The sequence below is a fragment of the Neoarius graeffei genome, chromosome 25 (genome assembly GCF_027579695.1).
Source record: "Neoarius graeffei isolate fNeoGra1 chromosome 25, fNeoGra1.pri, whole genome shotgun sequence".
Classification (NCBI taxonomy): Eukaryota; Metazoa; Chordata; class Actinopteri; order Siluriformes; family Ariidae; genus Neoarius; species Neoarius graeffei.
Window position 1 is genome coordinate 27,167,124 of NC_083593.1, and position 21,614 is coordinate 27,188,737.

At 40.2% G+C, this 21,614-nt stretch overlaps 2 protein-coding genes across 2 annotated transcripts in view; both read left to right on the top strand.

The window, feature by feature from the left end:
* The first annotated feature begins 3,733 nt into the window (after nucleotides 1–3,733).
* LOC132873506 (phosphatidylinositol-binding clathrin assembly protein-like) overlaps nucleotides 3,734–21,614 on the top strand; it is an 88,959-nt gene continuing 71,078 nt past the window's right edge. Inside the window, 1 exon segment of the mRNA XM_060909153.1 lies at nucleotides 3,734–3,792. Coding sequence (XP_060765136.1) covers nucleotides 3,786–3,792 — 7 coding nt within the window. The 5' untranslated portion in view covers nucleotides 3,734–3,785.
* LOC132873505 (uncharacterized) lies at nucleotides 3,763–6,539 on the top strand. Its single transcript, XM_060909152.1, has 2 exons — nucleotides 3,763–4,353; nucleotides 5,074–6,539. Exons 1-2 carry the CDS (start codon nucleotides 3,863–3,865, stop codon nucleotides 6,329–6,331), a joined length of 1,749 nt encoding a protein of 582 aa, XP_060765135.1. The 5' UTR covers nucleotides 3,763–3,862; the 3' UTR covers nucleotides 6,332–6,539.

The window sequence follows — 21,614 nt, forward strand, 5'->3', positions numbered from 1 at the left end:
CTGCAAGTAGGCCCGTTAGGCTAATTAAAAATAACGCAGCCTTCCCGATTTGCCTTCCGACCCCTTATTTTAAAAGGTAGCCTACGTCGTGCTCGTGATGAGCTTTATCATAGCCTTCTTGGCTTACAGGAAACGGACATCCCTGAGTCAGGCTATAAACCAATTTTGATGCATACAGTAGCAGCTTGACGCAAGGAACCGGCCTTATTGCATTATCCTGTTTATCCCGCTTCAGCAATGACTTCCTTTACAATAGGGCACTGGAGTTTTTTTTCAGGAAGCCACGCAGAATTAAATGTTCTGATAGGACATGCAGGCTTTGTACCAATTTAGGGTAATGCTTTTTCATTACTGTTAGTTGTCTTGGTGTTACCTTAAGTGGTTTCTTACATCTAATTACAATATTTTTTTATTTTGTTGTTACACTATACTATTTATTTAACTTTAGTATTGGTTGAGGTAAGTTCAATATTTTAAAATAAACCTCCAGCTTGTTTTTTGCAATTTATTCCTTGAATGTCAACTAAAGAATGATTGATTGAAAGATTGCCACCAAAAAGGCAAAAAACTAAGGTAAAAACCAGAGATGCACCGATTGACCGGCTGCCGATCGGAATCAGCCGATTTTCACGTGATCGGCCATGACCGGCGACCGGCCGGTCAAAATTAAAATATGCCGATTTTCTGCCAATCAAAACTTGTGTATCACATAGAGATGAAAGTGGAAATACTCGTAATTCGCAACTAAAAAGACTGCAGCTATACTGGCAGCTTGAACATGCTTTCTAGTGCGATTGTGTTGCGCTTGCACAGAACAGTGTCAGTCCTACGCGCCTAACAAGCTCCGGTGCACGCGCTGTTAACAAAAAAAAAATTCACCATTTGGATATTCAAATATAGTGATTTTTTTTTTTTGTGCCAGATATTGGATGTGAAAAGAAGAAAATGTTTGTGGTTGTGTGAATTTCCCATTACAGGAATTAATACGTTAGCCTATTACCAAACATCTAGTGAGATTTGTACAAAGAGAGAGAGGAAAAAAAGTCTTTTTGTTTGTTTTACAACCTTGGTTGCACTTGATTCCATTGGAAATTACTCTACAAATACACATTTGACAAAGATGATAGAATGGCTATAGTACAAGTATGACTGGAAATTTTGTATTTTGATACTGAATGAATAAATGGGTTGTTCTATAAGCATAAGTTTTCAGATCTAAATAGGCTTATGAAAGTGTGTTCCATAGCAGTTGGCAAATAATATATGAGGGGGAAGTTGTTTTTGTGCCAGATATTGGATGGGAAAAGAAAAAATGTTTGTGTGAATTTCCTATTTCAGGAATTAATGTTAATACCAAACATGAAGAAAGATTTTACAAAGAACAATGTCTTTTTGTTTTTCAACCTTTGAGGTGTTGAAAATTTATTACTGAAAATCTGGCAGAATGTTCTATTAAAGAAAAGATAAAAAGAAAATAGTCTGTGTGTGCTGTGAAGTGGTTTGAAAAAATGAAATCGGAATCAGCCAAAATCGGTATCGGCAGGTCACACTCCATGGGAAATCGGAATCGGCCCAAAAAATTGCAATCGGTGCATCTCTAGTAAAAACTAAACTTTAACTTCAATTTTGGTGAGTAATTTTCATAAATTTAAGACAGGTTTTCCACCAACATCAAGCCCAGCAAACTAATGGCCTGCCCTGTAATGTAAAGTTGGGTCGAGGAAAGAAACCAGGCAGGGTTCTGGGAAAAATTGTTTTAGCGGTCTTCTCTTAAAGAACTTAAAAGAATTTAGATTGAACTGAATAATCTCAAATGCTTCTTGTAGCTTTAAAATAGTCCCAGCAGGTGACTCTGAAGAAAAATACTGTGTTTGAACCCCGCCCGCTGTAAACACTTTGCATACACCCCAATGACCGACTCCACCGACTGCCACGACACCACCGCGCACGATTCCCTCATCGGCACAGTGGAGCACCACAAATTGCTACCTGGTCTGTGGGAAACACTGGAATTGGCAACAATTTTCTCTTGGAATCACACCGAATTGATATTTGCATATTTTACTGCAATTGTTGTCTCCAACTAGTTGCAGGCTGTCGCAGCCCAGTGCGATACTGGCTCGCACTTCCTGTCTCACGGAAACTGACTTGAGAAGGGTTTGTGATGGCTTTGCGACACCAGTGACGCATTTGTGGCTATTTTGAGAGAAATTTTGTCTCACACATTTTTTAAACATGTTCAAAATTTCAGCGACGAAGGAGCAACACTTTGCGACTCACACAAGGAAATTGAGAAGCCCGTGAATGTTTCCAGACACTTTTGAAACGCTTGCGAATGATGTTTGCGATTTGTTGCAAGCTGTTGCAGCCCAGTGAGATACTACCCATACACAACAGATTTTGGAACACAAACAGAAGTGATTTGAATCTGAGGTTTTCTGTTTGGTTTTTGTTTTGACTGCAGAAAGTCCTTCCTACTTAAAGGATGTGCTGAATCAGATTTGTGCTGCTTGAACAAATCCAGTGTACTTGAATCCTGTATTCTTTAATCACCAAACTTTCTAAACAGTGCCTGAACCACATTACTTGGACAGGCATGCCAGTGACAATCAGGGTGGATATGCAAGCAAATGTGATTACGGTCCAGATAGACCAGTTGGATTTGGTTACTTGTAATTTGCAATGCTGATACTTGGTCTAAAAATCAAACTTAAGAAATAAATCAGATTTGCTGCTCTGTCTGAAGAGTCAGAGTCCTGGTCATGATGCCAGGTTCTGAACAGCCATGCATTCCTGTGAGTGACTGGCGGTGTTGCGGGAAGGTGACGAGGTGCATAGGTATTTCAAGCGGCTTGTTCTATGCTGGAGTTTCCTTTGGGACAGAAATAGGAATGTCTCGCCCCTTCCCTGGTTGATTGTTAGATATGGTTCTGTCGCCACCCCTGGCCCTTTTGATTTGGGTTGGGTTTCCGGGGTAGAGAGCATTCCTTTCAACTTGCCCTTATTCCCTAAATGACTGTACAAAAATGCCCAACAATGGTTTTGTACTGAAACACTGCCGTTCATGTTATCGTCTCTGCCATCACCACACTGTTGCACCGTAAACCTTTAACATGAGCAGCACTTTTGTTACGCTTGTTAATCATTTTACATAATGGCCTACTACAGTCACTGGCTTTCTTTCGATGTTTAGTTAATGGGCTAAGTGAGTCAGCTGAACCAACTGAGACTTTGGACCTGATCAGCTAGCTGATTTGTCTCCCAAAGATGTCACCTGAACGTAGTCCAAGGTGCATGATGCATTGTGTTGCTAAATTTCCTTGTAATACTGTCCTCACAAGAATTAAACTTTTTGTTTAATTTCTGGTGCAAGTAAATCATGTACCTGCTGTTTTAGTTTTAGAATCCTGATGGTGGTTGTCCTCATTTGCAGTGTACCTGCAAATCCTTCCTTTAGGCCAATAGCTCAGATGTTTCGATTACGTTCATTATGTCTTATATTGAATATTGTTAGTTGTTTTTCTTTTTTATCAGACATCTAATTTTTTAGGTTTGTTTACCTGACATGTTTCGACGTACGACTGTCGTCTTCCTCAGAGTGTCACCGGATGTTATTGATGACGCATCTTTTATCAGCTGATGTTTCCGAACTGACAGTAGAAGGCGTGACCGACCTGTCAATCCAGACAGGAAGGCCACGCCTTCGGAAACATCAGCTGATAAAAGATGCGTCACCAATAACATCCGGTGACACACTGAGGAAGACGACAGTCGTACGTCGAAACATGTCAGGTAAAGAAACCTAAAAAATTAGATGTCTGATAAAAAAGAAAAAAACTAACAATATTCAATATAAGACATAATGAACATAATCGAAAGATTAAGAATAAGTTATGGAGATGAAAGCATCAAGGAGTTTCGCCGCCTTGAAAGTTTGACACGGAAACGGGCACACTACAGGAATCACCTGAGGTTCAATCTGCGCTGCCGGGATGAGGAAGTCGTACCGGCCAGCCTGAACATCAAGAACCCGATTCCAACCAGAAACGCGGAAAAGGTGATCAGGAAAGTGCGGATGACTCTGGTAAAAGAACGGATACGGTGCACAACTGACAAACTCAAGAATATCAATAGAGAACTACATAGGGAGACGGAAACTTTCAAACGCCGGTTTCCCCAAAACAAGGAAATGGAAATAGCAATACACAGACATTTGGTAGACATACACGAGCAGGAATTCACAGAGACAAAAACCCGACAAATCCGAAAACTGGACAGACTCATTGCACAGAAAAAGAAGGCAGAACCGGAGCACGCACACATCAACGAAAAATGGATTCACAACATATCAAGGTACAAACTCTCACAAGCAGAACGCAGTATATTAGCAAAAGGACTCAACTACGCTGTCACACCGAACAACATACCACACGACGAATTCATTCTGGCAACTGAATTAGCATGTGAGAAAATACAGGATCAGGGACAAAAAGCAGCACTAAGAAACGCAATAGCTGGTATATTGAAAACGGCCAAACCACCACCCAGTAACATCACCAAACAGGAAGCCAAAGCCATGAAAACGTTAGCAAAAAATAAAGACATCACAATCCTCCCAGCAGATAAAGGCAGAACAGTAGTTATCATGGACACCGAAGAATATGAATACAAAATGAGGGAATTACTCAGTGACAATGCCTTCGAGATATTAAGAAAAGACCCAACAGAAGACAAGAAAAAGAAACTAAAAGCATTACTCAAACCACTACTCGATGAAAATAAAATAGATAAACAGGCATATAATCATTTAGTACCCACAGCCAATGTCATCCCCAGGATTTACGGCACACCAAAAATACACAAACCAGGAACACCATTACGCCCCATAGTAGATAGCATTGGTTCAGTTACATACAACTTATCAAAAGCACTCACCGAAATAATTAAACCATTACTAGGACTCACAGACCAACACTGCAAAAACTCAAAACAACTGGCAGAAGAACTAAAAAACATAAAAATGCAACAAGACGAAGTTTTCATTTCACATGATGTCATATCTCTTTTCACCAGAACACCCACGGGAGCCACCATACAGATAGTACAAGACAAATTAAAAACAGATAGGACGCTCAAGAAACGCACAAACCTCACCGTACAAGACATCACTCAGCTCCTTCAATTCATTGCCACATCCACATACTTTCAGTTCAGGAACACAATTTACAGACAAAAGGAAGGGTTTGCCATGGGAGACCCACTATCAGCCATCATGTGCGGCTTTTTCATGGAAGACCTGGAGCAGAAAGCACTCACTACAATACCAGTGGAATACAGGCCAACACTCTGGAAACGGTATGTGGACGACATATTGGAAAAAGTAAAGAGGGGACACACTCAACAACTCATCGACCATCTCAATACTATAGACAATACCGGCAATATAAAATTTACACATGAAGAGGAAACGGAGCAGTCAATAGCATTTTTGGACTTAAAAATACATCACACAGAAGAGGGGGATATCAAAATAAAAGTACACAGGAAACCCACACACACCGACCAATATTTAAACTGGACTTCTGAACATCCCATAATGCACAAAATATCAGTAGTTAGAACATTGCATGAACGCGCAGCAATAATTACAGATGCACAGGACAAAGAACAGGAAGAACAACATATACAACACGCACTGAAGGCATGTCAATATCCACAATGGGCAATATCCAAAGGGGAGGAACAGGTCAAAAACAATAAAACACAGAAGAAAGAGAAAAAACAAACCAACAAACAAGAACACAGGGGAGTAGTGACATTACCATACATCAGAGGAATAACGGAACGCATTCAAAGAGCAATGAGGAAATACAACATTAACACACCTGTCAAACCACACACAACTCTCCGTCAGATCCTGGTTCATCCCAAAGACAGAATACATCCGGACAACAGATGCAACACCATATATGAGATTCCATGCCAATTATGCAATAAAACTTACATCGGGGAGACAGGAAGGAGTTTCAACACAAGAAAAAATGAACATAAAGAGTGCGAAAAGGAGACAGCTACAAGACAAACCCGAACAATAAAAGAAAAGGCACAACAGGAAAATTATAAGTCAGCCATAACAGATCATTGTAAAAGGGAAAATCATGTTATGGACTGGGGGAATGCCAGAGTCATCCGCACAGAAGATAATAAACATCAGCGCTGGATCAGGGAGGCCATAGAGATCCGTAAGCGAAGCCCGAGGACCATCAACCGAGATAAGGGAGCATACATGCTCTCCCATACCTGGAGTGCCATCTTGCAGGGGACGAACTGACAGTAGAAGGCGTGACCGACCTGTCAATCCAGACAGGAAGGCCACGCCTTCGGAAACATCAGCTGATAAAAGATGCATCACCAATAACATCCGGTGACACTCTGAGCTCAGATGTGTCTGGGGAGTTTGTGGACACTGACATTTCAGTAGGGATTACAGTCCACATGAGCATCAGAGTAGGCCGAAACACCAGACATTGTGTCTGACTTTATCCCAGTTTGCAGCAACACCTACATCCCCCCCCCCCCCCCCCCCCCCCCCCCCCCCCGGCAATTCTTTGTCCCTTCTGTCCTCTCGCCAGGCAAGTGGCATCTGTTTTCAGTGACATTAGGAATTTTGAGAGGGGCCTCACCTGAACAATGTGAATGTAAATATGCCTTCATACGTTCCATGAATATTACCTGGGGATATCTTTTATAGCGAATTTGTTTCTTGGTTGTTGTAGATGATGATGATGATGATGATAAAATTTATTATTATTATTATTATTATTATTATTAAATCTGAGTGTCCCTGCTATTTGTATCAAGGAAGACTTGATTTGGTTCCATTTGTAAGCGCAACTTGTCATGATGACAAGATATAGAAACGTGCATAATGGTTTACTGCTTGCTTGTGACTTACATTTTGCAAACATTTGCCCATTTTAAACAAAAACTGAATAGACTATGCATCTTATCACACTGAATAAGCTTTAGATAGTTTAATATTGACTTGACAAACATTGCTTTCATAATCGCGGCAAAAGAGAATCCTATAGATAGTTTTCACATGACGTCACAGAGTCGGGGATTCCCTAGTGGCGGCCATCTTGCGGGTCAAGCTTACTGTACGGGTGACTGAGCACACATTGTAACGCGCGAGTACAAAGTCTTCAAAAGAACCCAAGCAGGCTATTTAAAGCTAGCAATGGTGCACACCTGTTGTATTCACGGCTGTCGTAATAGGTCAAATGATGAAGTCAAGCGGAGCTTTTATGGAATTCCCACTGTACGGGAGCTCAAAGGCGAGCAAACAAAGAAACTCAGCATACAAAGGAGAAATCTATGGCTTGCGAGAATCAACCGCAAGGATTATCAGCCTTCCAAACACAGCAAAGTCTGCTCCAATCATTTTATAAGTGGTAAGTTGTTTAAATAAACAATCAATTGTTTAAGTTTGTTTTTGGAAACCAAAACATCATGTGAACAATCTATGGAGAATGCCTAACTGGAACCGCTGAGTGTACGTTTATATTGTAATGTACACTTAATATTGCTCGTTTGTCACGTTTCTATTTGAAACTTGTCACTTCACTCATGCAAGGGTCATTTTTGAAAAACATTTTAGGTCTATTCTGTATGATTTGATTTGTGTTTGGGATGCAAACAGCGCCTTTTGGTGGATGCCGCCTGAATCGCGCAGATCCGATTTTTTTTTTTTGGGGGGGGGGCGTTGGAGTGTCTGATTATAATCTCATCTCATCTCATTATCTCTAGCCGCTTTATCCTTCTACAGGGTCGCAGGCAAGCTGGAGCCTATCCCAGCTGACTACGGGCGAAAGGCGGGGTACACCCTGGACAAGTCGCCAGGTCATCACAGGGCTGACACATAGACACAGACAACCATTCACACTCACATTCACACCTACGGTCAATTTAGAGTCACCAGTTAACCTAAACTGCATGTCTTTGGACTGTGGGGGAAACCGGAGCACCCGGAGGAAACCCACGCGGACACGGGGAGAACATGCAAACTCCGCACAGAAAGGCCCTCGCCGGCCACGGGGCTCGAACCCGGACCTTCTTGCTGTGAGGCGACAGCGCTAACCACTACACCACCGTGCCGCCCTGTCTGATTATAATTTCAAAGTAAATTCTGTATTAAAATTACTAAATAAGCAAATCTGTTACAGTCCATGAAACAGGAAGTATAAGGATGAGAAAAAAAGCAGTTTAAATCAGAAAGCTGCGCACATTTGCGCAGCCCGAGCAATGTGCAGGACTGCGCAAATGTGCGCAGCTTTGCGATTTAAACTGTTTTTTTTTTCCTCATCCTTGTACTTCCTGTTTCATGGACTGTAACGGATTTGCTTATTTAGTAATTTTAATACAGAATTTACTTTGAAATTATAATCAGACACTCCAACGCCCCCCCTAAAAAAAAAAAAAAATCAGATCTGCGCGATTCAGCCGTGAAAAAGGCAGCATCTGACAAAAGGCGCGCTGTGAAATATATAAAGTTGTATATATCAGACAGCCTTTAAAGTTTGATGAAGTCAGTTTCAGGCTTTGGAGCAGGCTTTGGCAGTTTCAGGCTTTGGCAGCCCTGCATAGTCACTTGAAAATGCATCTTTGTCCACTTCATAGGGGTCAATTCCCCCAATCAAGGCCAGTTTGGCTGCATACCGTTGTCGTGAGATGTCGTCTAATGTATCTATATACTTCTGTTTGCTTGATTTTGCCGACATTGATCTTTATTTTAGAAAACTGACTATATAACTTCATAAATTTGTCCGAGATAACGTAGCCGGTAATGGCGATGGTCCGTTTTGTTTGCCCCACAAGATGGCGGCTGGAGGGCGTTCCCCGGAATGCCGTGACGTCAGTGAAAACTATTACAGTACAAATAAAAGGTCTAAATAAAAATGTGGCCTGATCGTAAGTATACACTTGTACTGTAAATCTGTCGGGTTGGAACTGGCAGTATTTTGTAGACATGCATCATGGTTCAGCTCAGACATTACCAAACTCCCAACTTCAGGCACTAAAGAAGTTCTGCTGCATGGTTATGGACAGGTGCCAGCAGCCAATCAGGGGAGTGGAAGAGTGTAAGTGTCCAATCAGAGAAGAGGAGGAGGAAGAGTGAGTGTAAATGAAGACTTGAGTGAATGCTGTTGTACTAAAAAAAAAAGAGAATTTGGGTGTGGGTCACCCCGCACCAGATGCTGGTTTATTATATTCAGCCCATTTTTTCTTCAGTATGGAATTTGCATTGTTACCCAGTTGTTGGCTGAAGAATTCATGATGCCTACCTAAGGCCTAACAGGGTGTGTGAGAGTTACATTTAAAAATTTGGCAACACAATTTTGAAGTGTGTAAATTTGACCTATCTGCCTGTCTATACGCTGATCGATTTTAGCTACCTATCCTAGGCTGATTAGGTCCTAATGGGCAGCTTGGTATGTTTCCCAGACTTAAAATTTTTAGGTGAGTGTAAGATCAGAAAGTTTGGATCTTTGTTGAACAAATGTTTGTAAAGTGGATTATGTTGGACTTCTGTGGAACCACCAGCAACCATACCATAGATACAGTGTAAAAGGCACTGAGGGATAAATCTTCCATGTCCACTGCAGGAGATTTACAGCCCATCAGTGACCTTCACGTAAGGTAAAGACACTGATGTGCCTAGTTTTTTTTTCCCTCCCTCAGCCTGCTTCCAAGATGCAGCTGTAATACTTGATCAGTTGGGGGTGTAATGAACACCAGTGAGGTGGAGTGTCAACAGTTATCCTTTTGTCCCCTAAAATAAATTTGGATGGGATAATAAGATGAGACTACAAACACTGCCAGTCAAGATGTGTCTTTTTGTTTTGAATGAAAGGGCTACAACTTTTTCAGTTTACTGTCTGTTATTGTGAGGAAATGACATGAATCCAGTCAGGCAATACAGACCTGAGAAAAGGACTGCTGGAGCTCCCTGTTTGGGTGTGGGTGTGATTCTATGCCCCAATATTATAACCATCAGTGATGCCTCATGATGTAATGCATTGCTCAACCCTAATAGTTTATGAAGATGTTAGATTTTAGCCTTCCCATTTAATATCCCTACCAGCCATCACTGACTTCTATATTATAGATTGTATATTTAGAGCTGTAAATACTCAAAGGCTATGATGATTTTGGAGGTAATTTTTGCAGTTGTCTCATTCTGTGGTGGAAGGATGCAGCCTAAACCACTTTAGAAAAAGTTTCTTCCATAAGTAGCTTGCAGCAGAGTTTTAGTCCCAGAATCTTAAATAAACTATAAAGCAAAGTCAAGTTTTTGTTAGGAATCCAAGTAGAATACAAAAGTCAATTAATTCATAAGATTTGATTTGTCCTAATTAGGGCTGTGCGATATATCGAATACATTTGATATATCGCCGAAAATTGTGTGCGATACATAAAATTATTATATCGTAACTATCGAGTATTTTATGGTCATCTTCCGACTTGTGTTTGTTTAAAACCTTTTCCGGTGTTTTTCTCCCTGTCCCTCAGGCAGTAACGTGAGAGGCTGCCTAAGGGTAAAAAAAGCAATAACGTCACGCACTCACCAACCAATCCCGGGCGACATCTCGGTGCTGAAAGGAACTCCCGGGAAGATTTTCTAGTTTCAGTTGTGTTGCCAGATTGGGTGGTTTCAGGTGCGTTTTGGCGGGTTTTGAGCATATTTTGGGCTGGAAAACGTCAGCAGTATCTGGCAACACTGCCAGCGGGAAGATTTTCTAGTTTCGGTTAACAGCGCTGACTCAGTTCGTGCAATTGCTGGTGCTGCATAGGCTACCATGTAAGCTCTGTCAATTTCAGTGACACATTAAAAATGGAAGCGGACGAATTGGTTCCTAAAAGAACTAGTAAGGGGTCAGTCATCCGGCATTTTTTTTTTTTTTTTTGGATATCGCGAGGAGGACGTGGAACAGCAAATGGCAGTTTGTAAAGTGTGCAAAAAAACCTGTCATCACGAAAGGCAGCAGCACTACAAATATATTCCATCACCTGAAAACTCACCCAGTACAGTATGCAGAGTCTCTTAAACTCTGAACTACTTGCCCACGAGCTAAACACCCCCACGAGCTGAACAAATGACCATAGCGGCCTTGTTCTCCAAAGCCACCCCATATGAGAAAACGAGTCAGAGATGGAGAGCTATAACGAATGCAGTCACTAACTTCATTGCCGAAGACATGATCCCAATTAGTATAGTGGAAAAACCAGGCTTCCAAAAATTACTAAACACACTCGATCCCAAATATGAGTTGCCTGGTCACAGACATTTTACAGAGAAGGCAGTACCGGAATTATACACATCCGAGAGGCAGAGCCAGAAAACATTCAGTTCAAAAGTGTGCAAAGGCCATCCTTAAAAAAAAAAAAATCCATTTCCTGTCCACCGGGTGGGCAAAAAAAATTTCAGTCGGGAGGGAGGGATTTATTTATTTATTTATTTTTTATTATATATGGATGGATAAGAAATCGCAATGCTGTGTTTGCTTTTTCTTTCAGTACTTTTTTTTATTACAAAAGCAGACACATTTAATAAAATGACAGTTAAATCAACTGAAACTTGTACAAAAACTTTAAGTTAGCATTTTAAATGCTGACTGCAACATTTGCAAAACTTTTACAAAGGTACTTAAAATGTCCGACACACGGACTTTTTATAGTTCTAAATCGAGCGTTAGGCCTAGTTCGGATGAAATTACACTATTAAAATGATTACTGAATGATTTGTTTTTCTGAATCTTTACTATTTTGTTGTTCACTAAAATACCATTTTGCGATTTCACACTTAAGCAAATGTTTGAAAACTCCAGATCTCCTTCCTTCATGGTGGCTGCTATTTTTTTGTGCCGCACGGCGCATGCGCAGAGCTGATTTGACAGTGCTTTCCACAAGCGCCGGCTGCCAGCCACACAATTAAGTCTAGCCGGCTACTTTAATGACTATTTTTGTAGCCCACAGGCTCTAAATATTAATTTTCGATTTTAATAAAATTAAATGTTTATCTAACGGACTGACAATAATGTCAAACTGAACCGTTGATCAAGGGAGAGTAATTCATCTGCGCCCCGACATGCGGTGTGCGCACGCACTCAGCTGCGTGAATGTGTCATGCACCGAAAATAAGAGATTTACAAGCCAGGAACGCCTCATGATGCAATACGCAAGAAAAGAAAGATGATTTACTGCCATTTTACTTTGTATTTGAGTAAAGTGAATAAATAAATGGTCTGTGGAAAATACATTTAACCCTGGGAACTGCGTGCACAGGAGTTTTTGTGTTTACCCTCCCAGCTGGCTACTTATTTGTCATGGCTGGCTAGTATGAGCCTCAGTGGAAAGCCCTGGGAATGCGGAAATGTCAAGTTCGATTTTAGATTTACGAACCCGAAAAAAATGTCGAAAAACCGGCGTTAAAAAAAAATTTCACCCGCACAAACGGCACTCACCCGGCCGGTGGACCGGAAACAGAACATTTTTTAATAATGGCCAAAGAGAAAAATTGTTTTGCAGATCTCTCTCTCTCTCTCTCTCTCTCTCTCTCTCTCTCTCTATCTATTGTGAATGTTCCAGTGATTCTCAGTAGTCAGGTTAATAGCTTGGAGATCTATTTTTTAAAATAATTTAATGAATGAGCACTTTTCTTATTTAGGCTAAATGTCTTTCTCAGTGTTGAGCTTGCACTTTATTGATTTGATCTCTGAGCAGCTCTGTATTGTATTGCCTCTTTGTTGCAATTTTCAAGATTGTTTTTGCAGTTTGTGCCACATCTTTGTTGAATAAAAATAGTCTTATTTCAATTCAATTGTGATTAATCACTAACATGAAAATTTAAAATTTGTCGAAAACCACCTGTAAAAGTTAAAGGGCTGATGACACGAACATGACTCTGCAATTTCTTAAATAAACTATACAACATGGCAAACATGTTAGATTTCTGTTATAATTACGTGAAAAGAAGCTGTTGTTACGCAAATATCCAACTTTTAATTGCACAGCGCAAGAAAACTGGGTCCGTGGCTCGCGGCCATGTTGTGACGTCAGCGGAAGAACACGCTGCGGTTCACTGGCTGTTCTACTCTGGTTCTACTCAATGGAAATGGCGCATGAAAACGCCGGTGAACTCTCTAGTGCTAGCTCTTCCTCTTCTGGGAGTCTAGAATTGTGTTGATCTCTTCCAAATAGAATCTATGATAGCCTACCCTCTTTACCCTTTGCCTCTCATTGCTAGGCGGCAGTTACATGAAAGCCGCAAGCTTTCACAAGCAAATACATGACATCATGCCGACTTTATGATTACATTTATGATTATCATGTAGAATCTATAGCTCTACGTACCTTTATCTTATGTCGTTTCACAACACATGTTCTGACAGGAGGACTGTCTTTGGATCCGGCATAGCTACTAGTAGACCCCCTCCGGAATACTGGCAGTGTTGCCAGATTGGGAGGTTTCCGCCCAGTTGAGCAGTTTCAAGTGCATTTTGGTGGGTTTTGAACATATTTTGGGCTGGAAAACTTCAGCAGTATCTGTTGCCAGATACTGCTGATGTTTTCCAGCCCAAAATATGTTCAAAACCCACCAAAATGCACTTGAAACCGCCCAACTGGGCGGGAAACCTCCCTATCTGGCAACACTGTGTAGGCACTGCTGATGGTAGTAACACACGTTTGTGCTGAACTGAACACCCAAGAGATTCTTTTAAGCTGGGAAGGGTGTCAAAACAATCCAAATCGAAGTGTTCAGAGCACAGGACGGATGTTGGTGAGGGCTCCCACTTGTCACAAGTGCGCCTGACTTGCTTCACCCACTTCGCATGCAGCTCGGGATCTCTGGGAAACTTGAATAAACTTACCCCATCCTTGTGGGTTTTGGAGCAAAAGCCAGCAACACAACGCGAAGGCATAATAACTAATATATATATATATATATATATATTATAATGTATAATAACAAACTGAACACCTGTCGCATCAACAACAAGTTAGGAGGAAGGTTCATTCGCTGATGTCATATAGCTCCTCCTCCTCTTTCGTCTCCTGGGTGCTGCAGCCCTGTCAAATTTGCCCAAATAGCCGCGTTTTTTATCATAACTTGTAAAATAGGCGCCTTCGTGAATTAATATATGGATCATCGGGAATTACTTTTTATGTTATAAAACATCGCCAAAGATGTCAAAAACGTGTCATCAGCACTTTAACCAAGAATGTTATTTAATCTGCAGGGATTGTAGTGAAAACAGTAAAGAGTAAAAGTTAGATTTCATGGGGTCCTTTTAGAGATTTAAATATATCGAGATATATATCGCATATCATGAAATGGAGAAAATGTATCGGGATATTCATTTTTTCCCATATCGCACAGCCCTAGTCCTAATGGTGAAAATGTGCTGCTTTTATGCCACCTTTTTTTTTTTTTAATGCACTGTAAAGTAAATTTGTGACCAGAAAGTTTAGTATATAGTATTTGTGACCTCATCCCAGCCCTATTTTGGGAAACAGTCATCTTGAAAGTTGCTCAGTCATTATTGTATCTCTGTTCCCCTGAGTTCTGAAAAATATTCTCCACTTTTTTTTTCCTTGAAAAATCAAGTCAAAGAAGTATTCACTTTTTTTTCTTCACTTGGTCTGTATTTATTTCTTAGTTACCGACATAGTAAAAGTGGACTTAATACAGGTTTATTCCAACCAAACTGGCACAATTCAAATATTTGTATAGATACAGGCCTCTCCATTACATATAAAATTTGGACTCCACTCCAGCCTCTAATAAGAGGCTTGATTTTGGGCCTAAAATAAACCTCTAGTTTGAGCTTGCTTCAGGTTATTTTGGCATGGAATTATTCAAGAGGTATTAGGACTCCCCTTTTACTTCAACATGAAACTTGATTTACAATTGAACTGTCAAGAAGAGTCTTGGACTAACAACCAACAGTGAAGGAATCTGAATTTCCTGACATAATAAACTGAACACAATGACACCATGTTTTTCATCATGCATTCACCACAGGGACTCAACATGCCACACCCCCTGAAACGGGGCTCCCTTTAGTCGCTTGCTGGCTGACAAGCCCCCCCGCGCCTTAAAAAAAAAAATATATATATATATATATATATATATATATATATATATATATATAAAATAATTTTTTTTTTTTTTAATAAACCGACCCCTGTCATATGGACACTGTCCAATGTGCTCAGGGATGGTAGGGGCTCTGAGTGTGCCTCCCACATGGCTGTTTCAGCCCTTAAATCATCTTCAGTGCTTGAAGCCTGCCCAAAAAACTTCGTCAGCTGAGGCCCACTTTACACGGGGACTGTCTGAAACAAAAACGCAAAAGTCCGTTTTGGTTCTCACTTTTTTCCGCGTCTACACGACCATTTTCAAGGAGGAAATCTGCGTCTATACAGTGACGCATAAATGTGTGGAATTCAATTGGATGTGCATGCCAGGCGGCTAGGTGGTGCTGTGAAAGACCTCCGCTATGTCTGCACGCATGCGCAACGTCTTCCGTCTTGTCTGATCTGCACATCTGCACTACGAAAACTTTGACTACTCTGGCTATGGTAAGTAAGAAAGTAAGTAAAAAAGTAAGGGCATACTATACCCGCCTCTGTTCATTAACGGTATATGTACAGATTCGGTATAGATGTTCAAAGGACTCCTGGACGTTTATTAAAGCTGCCAGAGCAGCTTGAAGGTCCGTTGGATCGATGTAATCAGACATGCTCTTACTTTTTTACTTACTTTCTTACTTCCCGGGCTGGCATGTACAGTATATGACATATGTATGACGTAAACGCGTACCCGACGTGAGCAGATCCGAGCAGAGTTTCGCGTATTGGGTAGTTTAGACGGATATGCAACGGGGGCTGTTTTTAACTTATCCACTCTGGAAGGCGTTTTCAATTTTTTCCGTTTTTCAGCCTCGGAAACACCGTCCCTGTGTAGACGAAAGGCACTTCCGATAAAATATTTAGTCGTTTTTACCCGACAGTGTCCTCGTGTAAACGGGGCCTTAGATTGCACCGTTTGGTTCATGCAGAGATTGAATCGCCACACCAGGCCAATTAAGATGTATCGAGCTCTGTCAAAAGCTTGGTGCCCAGTTGGTCATTGTGTAGTTGATTTTTATTGGTCACAAGCACATGCTCATTGTTTACACTCTGGCTTCCTGCTGTTTCTTCACTGGGGTTGGATTTCAGCAAATGGAGGGACTTCTTTCAAAGGTGACTAATGATAAAAATGCCGAATATGTTCCTTACTGTGATGACTGCTAGCAATTTTCTCTTCATCAGTGATGGATTATGTTCATCAGTGATGAGCACCAGCTGGAACCCTGGTATCTTTCTTGGCCTTAAAAATGCTACATCAGAGCTCTCACTGATGTTCTGCACAAGCTGTTAAAGTGGTGATCACATGTAATGCTGGGATATTTTTATCTTTCACGTTGGTCATAGTGTCAGAACTTGTTGCGGTGTCTTGTTTGGGGAAACTGGCAACACAGGTTTGACCCAGAATAATTGTGTCCTTGCATGTCGTCGGGGAGGAGGGTCAAAAAAATTGTCAACCATGGTTATAGAAGGAACATCAAGGAACACGTCCTCAAACTAGGTGAAAAACACAAATTCTGACATGCTAGACCTTTTGTTGGAGTGTTCCATTGCTGTCACAAGGCCAATGATGTCACAACATCATTCCTGATGTTCATGTTCAGACTCGGTGATGGAAATTTGTCGGCCATGAGAAGACTGTCAAAATTGGGCTGAATTTATGTAGTACAGTCCTGACATAAGCAGAGTCTATTGGATTTCCGTGTCTAATTGAAGTCTTTATCATATTGCTCAGTTCTGAATCATGATGGACACTGCTAAGCATTTGCTTGTGCTAATATTGTGAAGTGTGCAATTATTTTAACACATTCATTTTACAATATTTTTATATTGGCTGACAGGTTGCATTACATGAGCTCGTGTTTAATCATTCCACTTTTGTTAGCCATCTGGTATTTTGAGCCAAATGTGAAGAATATTGTGTTGATTGTTGTAAAACTGTACTACTGGGACATGCCTAGTTGAGACTGATGGGAAGTATTGATGTTGGGAAGTATTGATTTTGGGCAGTCATGGCTGTTGTGTGGGGTTTTTTTTTAATGTAATATAAAATATTGTAAATAATTATTATGTCTAAAAATAGTGTATATGCAGTTGTGGTCGGCACATGCCGGAAGCTCTGGTTTTTTCGGTTTTGAAAGTCATTTTTCTAAATCATGTAAATCCATTGAGATTTTTTTTGGGGGGTATAGGGGTGGCCCTCTCACTGTCTCACTCTGTGTATTACCAGATTACCACGGTACAGTCTCTGCATGAGACAAATCTTTTCATCTCGTCTTCACTGCAAACCTCATTCAATTTATACGCCGCTCACCGATGAGCGGTCCTGACTAGCCCGTTGTTTCACGGTATTATACGTGCGTGATATGTTTCACGCACGTAGCATGTTGTTCGACCAAATCAACACAGCTATTCCCATGAGTCGCCGTTTCTTTTGGTGCAAGTTAGAACGGTGCTTTTGATTGGCTCACTGTTAACTGCCATCTAATGAAACTTCAGCTTTTATAATAAGCCTTATTTCGCTTCCCTGCCTTGCGACAGATCCACATGCTTTGCCTCTGGTTGCTTTTATAAACATTTAAAAAAAAAAAAAAAACATTTGATCACCTTTGTTATTAAATAAAAATAAGGTAGGTCTTGAAATAGGTTTGTTAGCTTTTTTTAATCAGCTTTTCTAATGTGGTTGTTCGGTTGAAAAACTCATTTGTAGTCAGTAATGGATTATAAAATGGATATTTTTGTATATGGAAAAAGCTGAATCTTGTTTGCTAAAATCCAGGAGTTTTTGAGGACATCAAGACATGTGGCCTCTTATTTTAACTCAAGCTGTGTATATATTGTAAAAAAGGTATCACAGCAAAAGCATATTAAAAATGGTTGTTTCAACATTTAAATTAGTAGTTGCTAGATGTTTTGAAATATCAAGCCTTGTACTTGAAATATTTCAGATGAATTGATGAAATGTATTAAACATTTGATGTGAATATGCAAATCATATAACTATTAATATTATAAATGTTTGCATGAGATTGCATGAGACAACCATTTTAACTTGTAATTTAAATTTTTTTTTGAGCCCTAAGGGGGGGGCTCACCCCCCTTTGTAACACCCCCACACCACCCCACCCCCACATGGCTGCACCATGCATGTCTGACTTTGTCAGACTTTTCAGGTTTTTGAAAATTTTATACTTGTACCCGGTATGTATGCATGCATGTACGAGCACCAGCTAGAACCCTGGTATCTTTCTTGGCCTTAAAAATGATACATCAGAGCTCTCCCTGATGTTCTGCACAAGCTGCTAAAATCGTGATCACAGATCACATGTAATGCTGGGATATTTTTATCTTTCACATTGGTCATAGTGCCAGAACTTGTTGCTGTGTCTTGTTTGGGAAACTGGCAACACAAGTTTGACCCAGAAGTGGGTTTAAAAGTTAAAGCCTGGTGTTCATGGCAGGGCTCTGCCATGGTGGTTCCCATGTTGTTCCTGACCATCCTAACAAATTTTCCTTTAGCTGAGGGTGACCATTTGGGTTTTCTTGAAGCAAAGTGACGACACCTCACAATGACTTGGATACAGTTGTTTGAACTGATCTTGGAATTTGCAGTTGTTTAGAAATGGTTCCAAGAGACATGTGGAAGTTGTGTACATCTCCGATCCTCTTTCACAGATCTGCAATGAGCTCCTTGGACTTTCCCATTTTACTGTGTGGTGGTCAATCCAATGAGTGCTGTAAACAAACCCTTTTCATGAAAGCACAGAGAAGCTACCAGCTATAGTCGATCATGATCATTAACAGGAAGTTAAGAGGCCTTGGCAAGATTTAAACATTTTGGAAGTTTCAGCACCTGAATTAATAATCCAAGTGAGCATATGTAAATTTTTGACCATGTATAATTTTGACCCAGTGTTTTCAGAAAACCCAAAGAAAATTAACTTGTGCGCCAAATTCTAGTTAGGTTTTGTTTTTGTTTTTTTTAAATTAAAGCTGTATGCTGTACAATTTCTGCCACAGAAAAAGAACAGTTCAAAGAAATCACCAAAAGCCCAAATATTGCTGTGACATGTCACTGTATGTAAACTTGTGACCACAATAATCATTCTGACAGTGGGCTGCAGTGTCTGCAATTTGCTTCCAAACTGTTTTTTTTTTTTTGTGTGTCACTCTATATGCATCTGGCGCCGACAGCGCTGTCCACATGTCATCCATCCATCTTCTTGGTCTTCCTCTTTTTCTTCCATTTAGAAGGCCGAATAGAATGTCCTTCTCTAATGACTGTCTCGAGACATGATTGTAGTAACTTGGTTTCCTTCTTTTAACCATTCCCAGCAGTTGACAATCGACTTTAGCCTCTTGTAAAACATTTTCGTTTGTTTTCTTTGCTGTCCATAGTATTCTTCTCAGGCACCTCATTTCAAATGCATCAATTCTCTTTTCATTCTTCCTGATTAACCAAGCTTTACAACCGTATGTTGCCACCAGCCAGACAAGTGCCTTTACCAATCTGTATTTTGTTGCTATGCTAATCTCTCTCTTCCTTATAGTATTTAACTTTGACGTTACTGCTGCTCCAAGTCCCAAATGCGCCATTACTTTGTAACAGTCTCCATCTTCTTTAATTCTGAAGTCAAGGTATGCAAATTCAGACACCTGTTCCAATTTTGATCCCTCATTTACCACATCAATATTTTTACCATTAACATACATGTCAACCTATACGGAATGTCTGTATTTTATACAGATTTGATTCAATAAACGTAGTATACGGGCGTATAAATAAAGTTATATGGATTCTTTAAAAAAAAAACTTCAATATTTTAGAGCTATAATCAATTCCCATGATGATAAGAGCGCATAACATTTACAAACGTACTGTACACCACAGACAGCCAGTAAAGAGTCTTATGAAATTGCGCGTTATCTTGTGGTAGCGAGACTTCGTTCCACTTTTGATCATGCGCACACCGCATTGCGAGAATCCCGCCAACCGTGAAGTCATAGACATATAAACATAGACGCCGCCTTCTGCGTAGAATCATACGTCATCCTTGCCGCCATATTGGATGTGGCAAAGTGGAGATTCTTCAACCGTCTCTGGTATAGCGTCTAGACAGTAGCCGAGAATAAAGATGCCTCATTCATGTGCTGCGTTTAACTGTACCAACAGGTTTACTGTCCAAACGAGATCACATGGTTTCACAGGTGAGACTGGAAAAATACTTTTCATTGTATTTGGTCATTATAATGTAATTTTACGAACAGATTTTCTTGACTTTGTGGCTAATATGAAGTCTCGTGCATAATAGCCGCTCAGTGAAACCTGTCTCCAAACAACGAAGTATTTCCTTCGCAACTATGCTGATAACAGTGTTTTTGTCAAACATTGGAGCTTTGTATTCATTCTGAAGGTTTATTGTTATTGAATAAAAAGTAACTGGGATATATCATTGTTAATTATCATTCAAATTTTAGGTAAATTATTTTAATTTGCATCTTATACGGATTTTATAAGGGAAATACGGATTTTGGAGGTTGGTTATACAGGTTTGATTGACCAAAGGTTGACATGTATGCATTAAGTCTGATCACCTTGGTTTTGCTGGTATTAATTTGTAAACCATACTCCTTTCCTGCATTAATCTGTCCAACAATTCTTGTTCTTTTTCTGATGATGCTATTAATACGATATCTGCGTATCTTTGGAATCCACCTTCAAATCCATCTAACGCATCCCTCATTACCATTTCTGCCACTATGTTGAACAGGTATGGCAAAAGCACACATCCTTGCCTCACTCCTGTTAAGTATTCAAAACCATTTCAATACTGTCCCTACTACTCATACCCTTGCCCTCTGATTCTTGTATAAATTTGAAAGTAGCTGAACTAATTGTGCTGAGTTCCCCATATTTAGCATGGTAAACCAAAGTTTGTCATGATGCATAGAATCAAACGCTTTTAGAAAATCTACAAAGCACAAGTACAATGGTTGCTTGAACTCTCTTGCCTTATTCATAATGAGATTTAGATTTATTTGGTCTCTCGTTCCTCTTCCTGGCCTAAAACCAGCTTGTTCCTGTGCAAGTTCTGTTTGTCTTTGCCTGGATGTGATCAAACATTATCTTCAATATAATTTTACTGGCATGTGAAACTAAAGCTATAGGACAATAGTTTGTGCATTCAGCAAGATCTTTTTTTTATTTTTATTTTTTGGAATAGTCACATGTTTCAGTCCGTTCTTCTGGCCATTTACCAGTCTCCCATATTGATCTCAGTCTATGCATCTTGTTAAGCACAGGTTCGCCTCGTTTTTGAAATAAATCTGGCACTTTTGTCTGATCCTGGTGCCTTTCTACTAGTCAATCGAGATGTAGCTCTAGCAACTTCACTTTTTAATGGTGGTAGTTCATGTTCCTT